The 15079-nt window shown below is 35.8% G+C and overlaps 1 protein-coding gene across 1 annotated transcript in view; it reads left to right on the forward strand.

The window, feature by feature from the left end:
• LOC109036028 (transcriptional regulator ATRX homolog) overlaps positions 1-14098 on the forward strand; it is a 28648-nt gene extending 14550 nt beyond the window's left edge. Inside the window, exons 11-20 of the mRNA XM_072303806.1 lie at positions 139-314; positions 1675-1920; positions 2785-2965; positions 4071-4233; positions 5278-5484; positions 5733-5910; positions 7081-7248; positions 8859-9015; positions 9710-10035; positions 11433-14098. Of these exons, the coding sequence (XP_072159907.1) occupies positions 139-314; positions 1675-1920; positions 2785-2965; positions 4071-4233; positions 5278-5484; positions 5733-5910; positions 7081-7248; positions 8859-9015; positions 9710-10035; positions 11433-11687 (2057 nt within the window). The 3' untranslated portion in view covers positions 11688-14098. The remainder of the gene's footprint in view (positions 1-138; positions 315-1674; positions 1921-2784; positions 2966-4070; positions 4234-5277; positions 5485-5732; positions 5911-7080; positions 7249-8858; positions 9016-9709; positions 10036-11432) is intronic.
• Positions 14099-15079: the final 981 nt, after the last annotated feature.

A 15079-nucleotide genomic window follows, 5' to 3' on the forward strand; every position in this document is an offset into this window, starting at 1 on the left:
TTCAAAAAAAAAATTTGCTGAGCAGGTACGGACTGATTATTAAGTTTTGCTATTTTAACTTTGTCTGCGGAGTGAGGCGCATGATTCCATCTTCTTTTTCATGCTTTCTTAGTTTTAAACCAATTTTTTCTATTCTAGACCATTGTATGGTGCAATTCGTGAAGCCCAATCTTCTCGGTGAAAAAAGGGAATTCCTCAATCGTTTCGTCAATCCCATCATGAATGGACAGTACGGAGATTCAACGGCACACGATGTCAAGGTTATGAAGCAGCGGTCTCATGTCCTCCACAAAAAATTAGAAGGAATCGTCCAGGTATTACATTTTTCCAGCTTTTTGATTAATCAAAAAAAATTAAGTAAGTAGAGAAAATAGAATACAAGAATAAGGAATTTTCTTTTTGTCTATAAAAGCATATCTGCAAAAGTCCCTGTGCTGTTATTATTTTCCACAAAAATTTTAAAAACATCTAGATTCTTCCATCAAAATTTTGGGAACTTTTCCAATCTGTAAACGAAAGTTTTCATTTTTGTAAAACATCAGGATTTTTTAAATGATAAGAATTTGCCTCTCTGAACAATACGTACAAAAATAATTTTTGTCAGTGTCTAAATCTGGAATATATGAGGACTTATTTGTAACAATAGCGGATGTCGAGTTTTCACATTGTGAGAAAATCGCATTTGAAGTTTTCGAAGCTTTGCACTTTGCCACCCGTAGAATCGAGAGGATTCTTATAAAGATTTTCATGAAGAGCAAACCTTCCTGTAAAAAACACACGTTTTGCGATCTATGTAAGTGAAAAATTGAAGGAGTAACAGTGATTCGAAAAAAATGTGACATCCGCTATTTTTACTGGAAACGTTTTTTTATGCATGAAACAAAGTCTTCAGGAGGGTTAAAGCTGGTGAAACGATTGAAATGAACCAACAGTAAGTCAATGCTGAGTCATTTAATACAATTGAACAAAAAATTAGACCATTTGTAACTTCTAGAACAAAAATAAGGAACAAATTATAAAATCAGTTAAAAAATAAACAATTCTGGCGAGACTGTACGGATACGTATAATTTGAGTGTCAGCTATAGCCCATGGTCGGTGTCTGGGCAGTTATTGCAAATGGATTCGAATCTCTACCATGTCCTGCCGCGCCGGCGGGGGAGAAGAGTGGATTCTCACATCCGCTGTTTTTAGAAATAACATGATTTTCAGTTCCTATCTCGCCAAAAAATTGTCCTAGAAGTCTGAAACTTTGCGCAGGCATCCTTGAGGGTTCCAGAATTCGAAAAAAGTGTTTGCCCTAAAAATGGCGGATGTCAGCGACCGCTGTTGTTACTTATAAGTCCTCATATAGAGATCGAACAGGAATTTTTTTAATATTACGAGATCTTTGTAAAAAATAATCCTAATCTAGTTATTTTAAAATGTTTTGGAACCTTAAATGGATACATAGGAAAATGTTAAATCAGATTCTGAAGTCAACACTATTTTTTATTTATCATAGCTTCATAGAAAGTTATAAAAAAAATGCAGACCTCAGTAAGCCCCTAATTTTTCACAAATCTAAAGTGGAAGTGACTAATGGTATAGGAACATATTGGACTAGATAATGACGCCTTTTGATATGCATTGAATTTTTTGATTATTTTCTTATTTTGCTCTATTTTTGTCGCAGCGTGCGGACTACACCGTTCTCAAACCCTATTTACCTGAAAAATATGAATACGTTATCAGCTTACGGCTCTCTGACTTACAGTTAAAACTGTACCAACATTATTTAGAAAATGTCTCTCGCAACATGATGGAAGACAAGAAAATGGGCGGAAGCTGCCTGTTCCAAGATTTCAATAATTTGAGGCTTGTTTGGACGCATCCGTACCTTCTGAAACTGAAAGCTCTAGAAGATGATAAAAAAGAGGAGGTAATTATTTTCAATTTCAAAACCTTAAAGTTATAGCCCATGACCATCCTTTTATTATGCGATGCCTTTTTTCTTACATTCACCTACGTTCCGAAAATAACTAGTGAAGACATTGGCCAGTGCCCTACAGTGAGGAGCAAATATACATTTCCAAAAATACGTGTGTGGTGATCTGGCATCAATGTTGTCTGTACCAAGATAGTTTTTAAAGATAGTCCCTCTAACCGACAGTAAAATAAGCGGGACAAGTAACCTAATTTATTTTGATACCTTAGTGTTCCCCTGAAGAATTGTATTTTAGTCTTGCCTCTGCTCTACCTCAGCTGAGTTTAAAGCATTTTCCACAATTTTTTTTCTGCCATGGGAACTCGGAGAAAAAATGTTATAAAGTTGAGAAAATGGACCTTTCGTGATGTCACTGAGCAGTAATCCCCATTTAAAGCTGTGTATTTCATCCTCATGTCTATGTATTTTGTAATAACTCTCTTAATCCTTGTCTGATTTAAAAACCAAGGATATTTTCTTTCTCAGCTCCTAAAACAGTTTTAATATTAAAACAAAAAAATTCAACATTTCAACTTCTGCTACTGATCCAGTTTTTAGTGGTAATGAAGATTTTTTGTTGCTCAGTTTGAAATTTTTCAAGGAGGAAAAAAGGAACAAAAACCATTCATTTTTTAGTGTATTTTCCAAAGAAAATACACTATTTTTTTGTTTTATTTTTGGCATCATGTTTTTTCAGCATCCTTTATTTCCAGGCGCTAAAACCTGGTTTCTCGGCACATTTGGATTATGACAGCTGGTGAAGTCAGAACATTGCGTTACTTAATCGATTCGCTCAGTAATTTTAGTTTCTTTTCGCAGATGAAAGAATTCGATGAATCCGATGATTCCATAAAAGATTTCGTCACCGATGGTTCTGATACTGCATCAAGCACTTCTTCCGATGAAGGTTCCGGTTCGATGTCTGGAAGCGATGAAGAGTACAAACCGTCCAGCACAAGGAGAGTCACCCGAGGTCTGAAACAATCTGGTGCTGTTACTGGTAAGATTATCTTCAAAATTGTGAAGTGTTCCTTCAATTTGTGATAAGTGTCTTAAGTCTGAGCTGAGGCTGAAAAACTTATTCAGGAGTCATAACCTGTGATTTAATCTGCTCTGTTTCCCTTGTTATGTGGCTTGCTTAAGTTTTCTTCGTAACGTACATTCTACACATTTGAGAATAGTGCGGAAGCCTAAGTTTGGTTTCAGTAACTACATTTAGTTTTTGTTTCCAATTGAATTGGAACCTGCATTTTTCTCCATGTTTGCATTATTTTTAACGTGAAAAGCTCTCTCAAAAAACACTGTTGTAAAGTCCATAATTACTAATTCTTCGCTTCAAAATCGAAGTCGGCGGAAAATAACAGACCTGATATTTTCGATCTTTGAAATCTCATACTTTTATTTGTAATGACGATTTTTCATGTTTTCTTTGCATGGAACAATGGGCCATGGGAAGGTCTAAAGTAGAAAAGAACCGCACATGTTTCCTTTTCAAACTCTTATGTAGAAAACGATTCTTATAACAAAAAGTTCGAAAGTTATATGCTGAGCGAGATTTTAACAAATATTTTAACATAGATCAAATAAAAGTTAAATCATGTAAATTACCTCATCTGTATTTTTGTCATTTAACCATTGTTGATTCTAAACATTGGTATCTTGTTCTGGAGTTGACTTCGAGACTTCCTGTCGAGTGAATTGTTGTCTATGTAAGATTTTAAAGAGGAACTATGTTGCATTGTGCTTGAATTCATACTTAGTCTAAAGGACTATTCAGGGACATTATTTCTTCCAATTTATACCCTTGGCACTCGATCGATTCGCTGTAAGTCTCTCGCAACCCTCTACAACATGGCTACCCCTGTCATTGTGAAATCATTCTTGAGAATGTTTTCCTGTTTAATATCGAATTCCGATTTTTTAATCATTTGACTTAAATCACTCCTAAGAAAGAATAATGCATCGAAGCAATGAGACTTGTTTTCCTGTAGATGGTAGCATTAACTAAGTGATCAAAGAAGGTGTTAGGTTGGCAGTTATTGAAATTTCCAACCTTTATAGAAGTATAACTACATAGTTTAATCACCGCCTCATTCCAATTTCAGAAGAGGAAATGAAAAACGAAGAAAGCGACAAGAAGGATCCTTTAGCAAATCAATGGTGGAGCGAGCTGGTGACTCCAGAAATGTTTGATGACATTACGCTCAGCGCCAAGCTCATGTTGCTTTTCAGTATTTTAAGAGAATGCGAAGAAATCGGTGATAAAGTGTAAGTACTTTTTCCTGCCTCTTTTTTGCAAGTCGATAGTGAAACTACCAAATTGCATATCATGGTTTTTAAACTGTCCTATATTTCTCCAAAGGATTACCGATTTTCTCTCAAGATTTTGTGTGATTTTTTTTGCCCTGTTAAGACCATTTTGACATTTTCTAAAGATCATGGACAAAAGTGTGTAGTTTTACTCTTTTGTAGAATGATAAGGAAAGGGACGAAACTTTCGAAAAAATCATAATTTATCTTTATTTTCCTAGTAGGTAGTCTGATTGCTAGTGTAAGTTTTGTATAGCTTTTACCTTCCACTGAATTGTGAATGTAAAAATATCTTTTGGATCAATTGTTTATTTTCTCAGAACTTTTGAAAAAGCTCTTTGTGATACCGAGGCTTTTATGAAAAACTTTGCAAATCCAAACTTTCACCGTTTTAGTTTATTAGTTTTTAGCTTTGTCGTCTTAGATTTTTTGAAACCTCAACTAGAGGATCAAAATAAATTGGAGATCAAGAAAGTACTTGTAGTATAGTTTTTTGAGTTTATATTCCTTCGCCAAAGTTTCCAATACATTTGAAGAATTATAATACAGCAATACCTTGATTATCTGATGAATTGTGGTGGAAGTCTAAGCTGAATATCAAAAAAGCCATATAAAAATACATCAAACTATTTAATATATGTTTGGAAAAAATGGAAAAAAATAAAGACATAATAAGAAAAACAACACTCCTCTTTGTTGCGCTGGATAACTGGAGTATCAGAAAAATAATGAGCAGATTATGAAGGTATTTTTTGTGTCCATAATAAATATTTCATTCCATTTAAAATTGCTTGTTAAATTACGCCTGATAAAAAATGAAACTTGACTCTATTTTTCTCGGTTTGCACGTCTGTTTCGCTTGGTTCTTTCTCCCAAAAAACTGTCCAGACTTTCCTGTGCAATGGTTTACCTTATTTGTCCAAGCTAAGCTCCGTGCCTTACCTTTTTAACTTTTTAAGTAACGGAACCTCCTTCAATTTATATCCTTTATTTTGTTTATAGGCTAGTTTTCAGTCAGTCGATTGTGTCTTTAAATGCAATTGAATATTTCCTGGAAAAAATCCATGAAGCAACAAGGAGGAAAGGAGATTTCCATGGCTTCAAGGGTTCCTGGGTGTTCGGGCTGGACTATTTCCGATTGGATGGTACTTGTTCGTCTCAAAATAGAAGTACAAACTGTGATACATTCAACTCTCCCAAGAATTTAAGGTGAGACAACACTTTTCAAAATTATCCTTTGCGTAATTGATTACAGGTAATCAAAGCTGCAGCAATTAACTTTGAAAAACTACCGCAAAGTATAGTAACTGAATCTGTGAAAACTGATCCAACCTTTTTTTTAAGGTTTATAGAAATATCCAACCCTTTATAGATCGCCTGCAGACTTTTTCTAGGATTCAATTCATTACTTTACTTCTCTTGTATTTAACTTTGTTTGATTATTTACCTCATTTCAGGGGGCGTTTATTCTTAATTTCAACCCGCGCTGGAGGTCTCGGGATCAATTTGACTGGTGCAAACAGGGCTGTGGTCTTTGATGTATCGTGGAATCCCTCTCATGATGTTCAGAGTATCTTTAGAATTTATCGTTTTGGTCAAACCAAGCCGTGCTATATTTACAGATTCGTCGCTAGGGTGAGTAAAAGGCTCCAATTTTTTGTAAACCTCGCAATCAGTGTTCGAATCCAATAGGTGCCATGTGCAAAATGCATCTGATAATTTCTCATTGGCGCCTAATTAATTGAAAAGAGGGCCAAAGTTTGCACCTAGATACGCACAGTAGCTATCTATGAAACCGTTGAAATCAAGACAAACTTTCTCAATCGAAACTTGAATCTATGAGGGACCTCTCAGGCAGGGTTCAGTTGAGTAACGGAAATCTACGAAAATGTGCAATGAGTTTAAAAAAAGCAGAATTCTAAGGTGCCAAAATACATCAGGTTCTCATCCTAAAGTATTTCACAAAAAAGCCTTTTGGCCTCTAAATATCGATGAAGCCGGACAAAGTAGCCCCAGGGTGGTACGAAATGTAAGAAAGAAATGAAAGATTGGAAATTTCAGTGAAATATTTCATGAAATTTCATGAAGCTGAACTATTTCATATTTTTCTGGGACTAGAGTATGCAAACAGCACTCAAACACGTGAAAATAGAAGACTGTCACAATTTTTACATTTTGCTTAACATGAAAAGAAACTGGTATTTTTCAATATATTTCGTAAATTCCTGAAATTTCATGAAATATTTCACGTAATTGTTGCAATTTTGTGAAATATTTCTCGTGAAATTTTAACATTTTATCTTTCATGAAATTTCGCCACCCTGAGTAGCCCCTAAATTTCTCTGCAAGACTCTAACACTGCTGGCAATAAAATTCTCCTGATAGATATTTTCATTTCTAAGAATCTAAAACAATCTGTGTTCACAGTTTTTAGGGTTCAATCAGAGTGATAAGTTTTTACTGATATCTGTTTCATTAAACGGTATGAACTGATGGCATTTTTTATCGGTTTACTGTTTCTTCTACCAATGGTGAACTAAGTATTTGCCATTGCTTATGAGTTGCTTCCCTAACTATTTTGAAATTCCGAGTTTTATTACTCAATACGTACATGTCAGCTTACCATAATGATAACAGTCGAAAATTCAATTCCCTCTTTCCTGAATCACGGCGTCCAATGTGTTGCTGGATTACACCATGTTAATGGGAATATGAAAAAGTTCAAGTAAAAAACTTGTATTTTCTTCATGCCAATTTTTTTATTTTATTTTTCCAACCAATTCAACCTGCAATTGTTACTTCCAGGGAACGATGGAAGAAAAAGTGTATGAGCGGCAAGTAGCAAAGATCTCATTAGCGTACCGTGTTGTCGATGAGCAACAAGTTGACAGACACTTCTCCTCGTCTGATCTGCGAGAACTGTACATGTTGCCAGACAACAAAGAAGAGGCGCTGACTCCAATCGTGCCGAAGGTAAGGATAGAATACTTTAGGTTGTGGACGTACTTTTGCGTATTAACCATGCCTTGGAACTGACAGACATTGCAGTGGAGTGATGGCTTAAAGGAACAAACAAAACGGATCAATTTCTGCTTGGGGCTGATGCCTTTGAGACTTGCCACAGCTTCCGAGACGATCTCTTGAGCCTCAGTTGATAAAACCTCATCCTGTCTTACATTTGCAGAAAGCTCTTGTCATGCTGAAAACGCCTGATTAATCTGTATTGCAAAAATCCTCAGTTTTTAATTGAAAAATTTGTGAAAATTGTGTTGATCTTTACCTTTAACCCTCTCATGTGTCTTTAAAATATTTGGGAGGTTTGAAACTTTAAAAAATGATGAAGCACTGTCTCGTGAACGAATGTGGCCAGTCTCAAAGGCATCTGCTGCCGGTGAAAATTAACCCATTTTGCACGTAACCCTTTGAGGATTCCTAGGAAATCCCTGCTTCATGGATGAGGTAAGGCTTTGTAAATGAAACTATCCACAGGAAAAAGGACCTTAATTTTTGTTCACTTTGTGATCAATCTCCGATTGATTTCTACTGATGGGATTTTGAATTTTCCACGAAAAATGTTTTTAATCCCCAACAAATTAAACTGGAAGCAATTAAATTAATATTTTTACCTGTAAAGAGCATGAAATAGCATTTCTCTACCATATTTTTTAGAGTCAAACAAATCAGATTTTTCACAAAATAATTTTATTTTCTTTTTGGTTTTTCTGCCAAATGTTTATGAAACACTTCTGTTTGCAGCACTATTAATATCTTAATTTTGAGCCTCTAGGTGCAAAAGTCCTTCTCCTCCCGAAAAATCCCAAAGTATGAAATTCCTCAATGTCAACTCAGCAATACCTTTTCTCAATTCTTTGGCGATCTAAAAAATTTAAAAACTTTATTTAAGAAAAAACAAAAATTTTCCCAATCAAATAATATCAGATAACGTTACAGTTTTGATAAAAATTGGGGACAGTGTTGAACTGAATTATGCTTCGAAGATCTCTTATTATTTGAAATGGTCATGAAAATTGCTGCATATCGACGGTGAAACTACCAAACCACGTATCTTGTTTGCAGTGTTTTAAAATCTCCATTTTTATGTAACGTTTTGGAAGGAGAGCAAATCAGCATCATACGTTGAAGTTTTCATCGAATTTTTTTTGCATGGAGAAGAAAAATCATGGAAGTTTTTTAAGAAATGATGTTAAGTAACTTTCCGTTTAAAAATTAAAGTACAGCAGGAAGGCTGCAATGTCCCAAATTGATGTACGTAATTTTGGAGTTTCACCATTGATATGTTAAGAAATTCAAAAAATTTTACGGTTTACTGGATTTTACGGAGACAAGGTCATCGTATGGTTAAATTTTTCCCTCTAATTGTTGAAATTGAGCTCCTATAGGTCATGGATGTTCGATTTTACCTTTTGACATTATATATCTTCTTCTTTAACATTTTGGAGGCATTTTTTATTTGTCAAACAAAAGCTATGGTATATTCTGAATGAGTACAAATCATCAGATTTGACCCACTGCGTTAGATTAGTTTTCGATCAAATTTTTAAAACTGATTTTCCCTGCTTCAGGATCGGCTGATGGCCGAACTGTTGAAAGAGCACAAAAATACTATTTTCAAAATCCATGAGCATGACTCACTGCTGGAGAACACAGAAGAAGAAGATCTGGACGAAGAAGAACGGAAGGCAGCTTGGGAAGCGTATGAAAATGAAAAGAATTACAACGGTAAGCTCTTTTTTTTATTCTTTCTTGGCCTAGAATTTTTTTTAAATTCCTGTTTTATCACAAATTAGCATTCTATGTGAAGCAGCATTTATTAGTTTACACTGAGTAAATTTTCTATGAGAAGTGCGTTTCCAAAGTCGACTGTTTGCTGCAATGTGGTGTTCTTGTTTCACAACCTATACATGACTTGCCTCTTGGCCGAGTGCCTAATTTTATGGCAAAATGTCCAATTCCCTTCGACATGCGCTATTTTTCCTACTTTTTGAAGTAATGAGGGGGAAAATTGAAAAAATTGCCTTATGATCTAAGATTTGCCCCGTGTTTGGCACGAGATGGAGCATTTTCTGTACCTCTTTTGGTCGAATTTTTTGACAAGATCATCAGGGTTGCAACCCGTTGGAGGAGAATATTTTGCTGAAGTCTAAAACTAAATTCAGTTGTTTGATGAATTTTAGTCAACGTTTGCATCCATTCACTGAAATTTAGATGTAATCGTCATCGCTGCCAGCATGAAAATCTAATGTTACGGGCGCATCATCAAAGAGAATTTCGTTTTGTTGTAATGGAGGTTGGCAGTAAGTTGAAAACTTGACCAAATTCACTAGTCGAAATTCGACTTTAGATTTTGACTAATTGATGGTGATTGTATCGATTTCATTTTTTTTAAACGCTTTTCTTCTTGGTTCTTTTGCAGCAAATACAGCCAGGATGAATCTGAACATGGGAATGCCGGGCATGGGAATGGGAATGCCAATGCCAGGCATGGGAATGGGGATGCCAGGAATGCCAGGAATGCAGCCTGGAATGTATCAGCAGAGGTTCCAGTCAACAGAGGGTCTACCTGGGCCACGCAACAACTACGGAATCCATCCAGGAATGGTTGGCTTGAACATGGCTCCTGGATCCAGGCCGGCCAACAGCAACGCTTTCCCCAAGATGTTCACTCCGTCGCTCCTGCAGCAATTCTACATGCAAAACCCGAAAGTCATCTCAAATCTCTACCAGAAACTCAAGGCAGATGTGAGTCTCAAATTTCTTTTATCCTGAATTTCAATCACCAATGTGTTGTATTTTATTGAAATTACTATTAAACATATTCATATTCAACATGTTACTTAATTTTCTATCAGGGCAGAAAAACACTCTTATGCCTCAAACCAGGGTTACCGCTCAATTCAGAGTATTCAAGTTGACAACACTGTTTCCCAGGGTGTCCAGCATCGGGCTTTTCCCGATTCTATCAGGATTTAATCCCTATTTCATAAGGATTTGAGGAAAAATCGGTTGTAAAATCAGGATTTGAGATAAGTAGGCCGTCTAATGGAATTTTATTATCGAGCTATTTTTGTGAAGTTAAAGTTTCTCCACCAAAAATCAGGATTTGGAAAAATTATGAAATAAGGGTTTAGCAATAAAAAATCAGGATTTCATCAGGACTTCCCCAAATGAAAAAAAAACCTAGACACCCTGTTTTCCCTTCATTTAAAAATATCGATTTTAGGCGAGGCAAGCTTCACAAAAGATGGAGTGTTTTACATACATTTAAATGGAAGAAAATCGGTGTTTTCAACTTGTAAGAATCGCCAATGACTTCCTATCAATTACTCATGTAGCTATGTTGTCAAACCAAACATTTTCAAAATTTGAAAGTTAACGATTTCCGTACTTTTTACAAAGAGCTCTCGATTTTCAATATTTTGAAAGTAAGAATTCATCAAACTATGCACTATCACTGTATTTTCCTTTTCAGAATGTTCTTTGTATACTTTTTCAACTGTCAGAATTGGCAAAACTTTGCATTTTAAAAAATGCTGTATTTTTTGATATGTAAGTCCGTTTCTGAGCCAGAAATTATTACAGCAACTATTGAATGATGCAAATGTCTAAAAATAAATACCTGTCTATGGATGGCCAAAGTACGAAACCTCGTATCCTCATTCCAGTGTTTCAAAACCCCCACTGTTTTTTTATTTTTTGGAAGAAAAACAAGCTAACTTAATCCCTTGACATTGATATAAAATTTTCTGCCAACAGAAAATAAAAATCAAGGAAGTTTTCAAGGAATTAAGTCAATTAGTTTAAAAAAGAAAAAATAAAGTAGGCCAGGAAGTCTACAACATTGCAAACGGAGGCACGTCGTTTCGCATTCTGGTCATGATATGATATTATGGCCGCATTATGGCCTGGATATGAAGACGAATAATTATTTCTTTCAAAATCAGCAGAAGAGTCAGAATTTCAGTCTGAGTGAGAATGTTTGACACTTTGCCTGGGCATTCAACGAAGTGTCGGATTTGATTATTTGCCTCTGCAATAACCTCTATAAGCTCTTTTGGCGTAAGAGTCCTAAATTTTATCTTTGGATATTGTTCATGTCATTGACAAAGTAGTAAATTTGATTTTCCTGCTTGTTGCAGAATCCTCTGAAACCGGAAAGTCAAATCAACGGGATGCTGCAGCAGTGCGTGATGGGATACTTGAACGCAGCCATGGCTCAAAGTCAGCATAGCATGAATCAAGGTATGCCTTCGGCTCCACCGACTGCTGCACCTGCCGCAGCACCCAGCGGGCCAATACCCATGCCTCCACCGAGCGGACCTATCCCCATGCCGCCCCCGGGTGGAGCCATCCCCATGCCTGCCCCAGGCGGGGCGCCAAGCACAGCGAAATAAGCGCAGACTCCATGGCTGTACCTTGTAAATTCTCTCCTTTTCTTTCGTTTGTAGACTATATTGCAGCTTTCTTATCGGTGCGCCTCCACTGTTCATAAATCATCGCTTTCCCCCCCTAGCTCTTCTAGTAACCGTCTGTAGGAAATCAGTGTTCCTGCACAAAGAGAAAAAAGGAGGTGGTTGCTACTTATGATTTGTTTACCATGTGATGTAGGTGGGCTCAACAAGGCGTCAGTATTTCAGAAGAATTCTAAGTTCAAATTATGAAAAACGAACCATTTTTTGTTTAGGTCAACTCAAAATATAATCTCAAAATTTTAAACAGAATGACTTTTCTCCATGAACTACACCATTTTTAAGAAAATAGATGATGGTCTGCGCCCATCTACGTCATAGATTCAATCTAAAATGCCTAAAATAAGACCACCTCCTTTGTTTTCTCTATGGTGTTAGGGGGAATTAGTCCTAGGACTTTATTATTAGTTTTCATATGTATTGTATTCAGGCATGTCCTCGCAACAGAATAGGCTGTGAACAGAAAGGTTAATTGAGGGAAAGACCAAAAAGGAAACAAATTCTCAGATACACATTATTTCATGATCGGTGAGCGGCCTCTTGCTTCAGCCATGTTCTCTACTTCAGCCTGATGTCACCTTCGCACTTGGCAACGCTTCTTTAAATTAAACGTGAAGATACAAGAAGATTTTTTTTGATCGATCATTTAATTGTTCTGAAGACATGCCTGTTCATATCTTTCATCTATCATATTCACCAACACGCCACAGAATAATATTCTTTCAGCCAAGCTTTCCCCTACGCTGTTTGTAATTTTTGACAGTTATCAAATTTAACGCTCAATTTTTTTTTTATTTTTTAAAAAAAAAAAGTTTGAAGTATGATCTGAACTTTTTAGAATCTTTTTCCTGTTCCTTCTATAACTGTTATTTACCTCATCAATAGTTGTAAACTTTTGCCAAAGCCTAGAAAAAGAGTTGTTTCTTGTGTAAATTTCTCAATAAGTGCATTTGCAATGCCTAGTTTTCACTCGATCACCTCGCTGTTTGAGCCTTAGGATCTCGCATCCTCATCGTCCCTTTAAATATTACATTCTTGCTAAAAAGTAAATTAATGTCTGGAATTTAATAACTTGCGTAAGATGCAAAATGACTGACATTACATGATATGCATCTCTATTGAAAATGAACAACAAAGTAATTGCTACTTTTGTTCTTATTTTCATAGCTTTGCTCCATGTTTTTAAACCACATTCGTTCCTTTGACTCAATATATAAATCATTCATTGTAAATTATTTTATCTTTTCAATCCGGTAAGCTCACAGTAGCGCAGTCTTTAGCACAAATTTTCAACGTGAGAGTTAATTGCAGATCTTACAAATGCACCAGTTGAGACTTCTCATTAAATTATTCACATGAACTACTTAGTTCCATCCCTAAAATGTTTGATACAGCATTGAAAATGTCTGTGTATTGCAGTTTTTAACATCACACAGTGTCCATTCCGATTTCTGTAAAGCAGCTGGCCCATGCTATAAATGTGTCTTATCAATTTAGTAAAATTATATTACCTGTGGTAGGGTGTACCTATAACACTCTTGCATCCCTTTTTAGAAGTTTTTAGAGCATGATTTCTCTAGTTAGTATTTTAAGGGTTGATTTTCATGGAATTGTTATAGCTGACTAAATGTACATATTATTTTTTTGTTGTTCTATTTATTCTGTCCCAATTCTATAGGGAGTAGTATAACTATTTTATGGAGTGAATTTTATTAAATTTTGATGAGTATTTCTTCATAGAATTTGTTTAGTCTCTTAAGGGATAAAACAATTCGAAGTTCTGGGAACGATAAAAATTTTAAGAGTTTACAATTTTTAGCAATCACAATTTATAGGTAGGCTCTGAACAAGTGAAAGCTAATTTTCTTCTCTTCTCTTTTTCAACGTTTCATTCTCTCAAAATTAATTCCATTTCACTCAGTTTCCATAACATCATTTAAATTTAATTTAATTTCGATTTAATTTGTTACTCAGTTACACGGAAAGTGGTGTGCAATGAGTGGCTTCAACAACCCACAAGTTCCTTTTTTATTAATTTAGTCAAAAATTTTTGAAGTTATTTTGGTAATTATAAATTATTATAGATTCCTTCTTTGTACATACGGCTTCAGTGTTGTGATAAACACTTTTGTATTAGGATGTCATAGTATTAGGGCAGAAAATGTTAATTCCTTTTCGTGTAAACTTTTGGAGTCCCCTCATGTGTTAATATATTTTTATTTGTATTTATAACCAATCATTGATACATTTTTTTTATTTTATTATTATGATATTATTTTTTTTTTTCATTAATTGGTACTTCCTGGTATTCTGAATAAAATGTCTTCTATATTAGATTCAGTTGCTCTATTTTCTTCATGAACCTTAGATAACATAACATCATCATCACCTTGACTCCTCAAATTGTCATTCTGATGCCTGATTGTTGTTTGAAAGAGACATAGTCAATTTCATCAGTTTAGTGACAGACTGACTTTCTTTTACTGAAAATCATGTCCTAGAAGATCACTGAAACTTAAATATAAAAGTTTTCTTTTCTGACCGTGGATCAGAGATGCTTAAAACATTAAGCAACTTGCCATACCACCAGAGAGGGGGAGGGGGGTGTTTGTCAGGGCCGGATTTACCTACTTACCGCTCATGGGCCGCCTGTATTTTGCCGCCCCCCTTTTCATTAATTTTGAAACATCAATAAAAACCGTGTCGGAGGGGAGAAGTACATAAGACGCATTTACTCGTGTTGGACACATTTTTTGCGAAAGCCTTGTCAACACTACTAACAAAATTTCTCGGAACTTTGCGCGAAATTTTAGTTCCTTAAACCTATCTATGTGTGGACAAGGGCTTCCATTTATGAGAAATTAACAAAAAAATTATGAAAGAACAAACATAAACGTGGTTTAATAATTTTAAATTCCGCCGCCGCGCCGAGCTGACCGCACTGCGTTTGGCGCAATGCGTGAAGTATTCATCCTGTCTTGTAAGCGCTATGCGTTTCACGCTGACCGCACCGCACTGCGTTTCACGCAATGCGTGAAGTATTCATGCAGTCTTGTAGGCGCCAATATGTGTTACATGCCATTCATGCCAACCGCCGCGCCGTGGGCTTCTTCTTTTCATCTCAAGTCCTCGTCATTATTGCTCTCCACGCCGTGCCGCTCCAGGCCAAATTGCGTATTTGGTTTCTCTCTTAACTCGACTAAAAAGGTGCTGTCTCTTGCATCACCGGACGACAAAATTAGAAATTACTATACGCTCAGGAAATGAGAGATTTTGTCGCCTTTTCTCGTTTGGACTTTTTTTTCTGAATCCAATTT

Source organism: Bemisia tabaci, chromosome 8 (assembly GCF_918797505.1).
Source record: "Bemisia tabaci chromosome 8, PGI_BMITA_v3".
NCBI classification, from domain to species: domain Eukaryota; kingdom Metazoa; phylum Arthropoda; class Insecta; order Hemiptera; family Aleyrodidae; genus Bemisia; species Bemisia tabaci.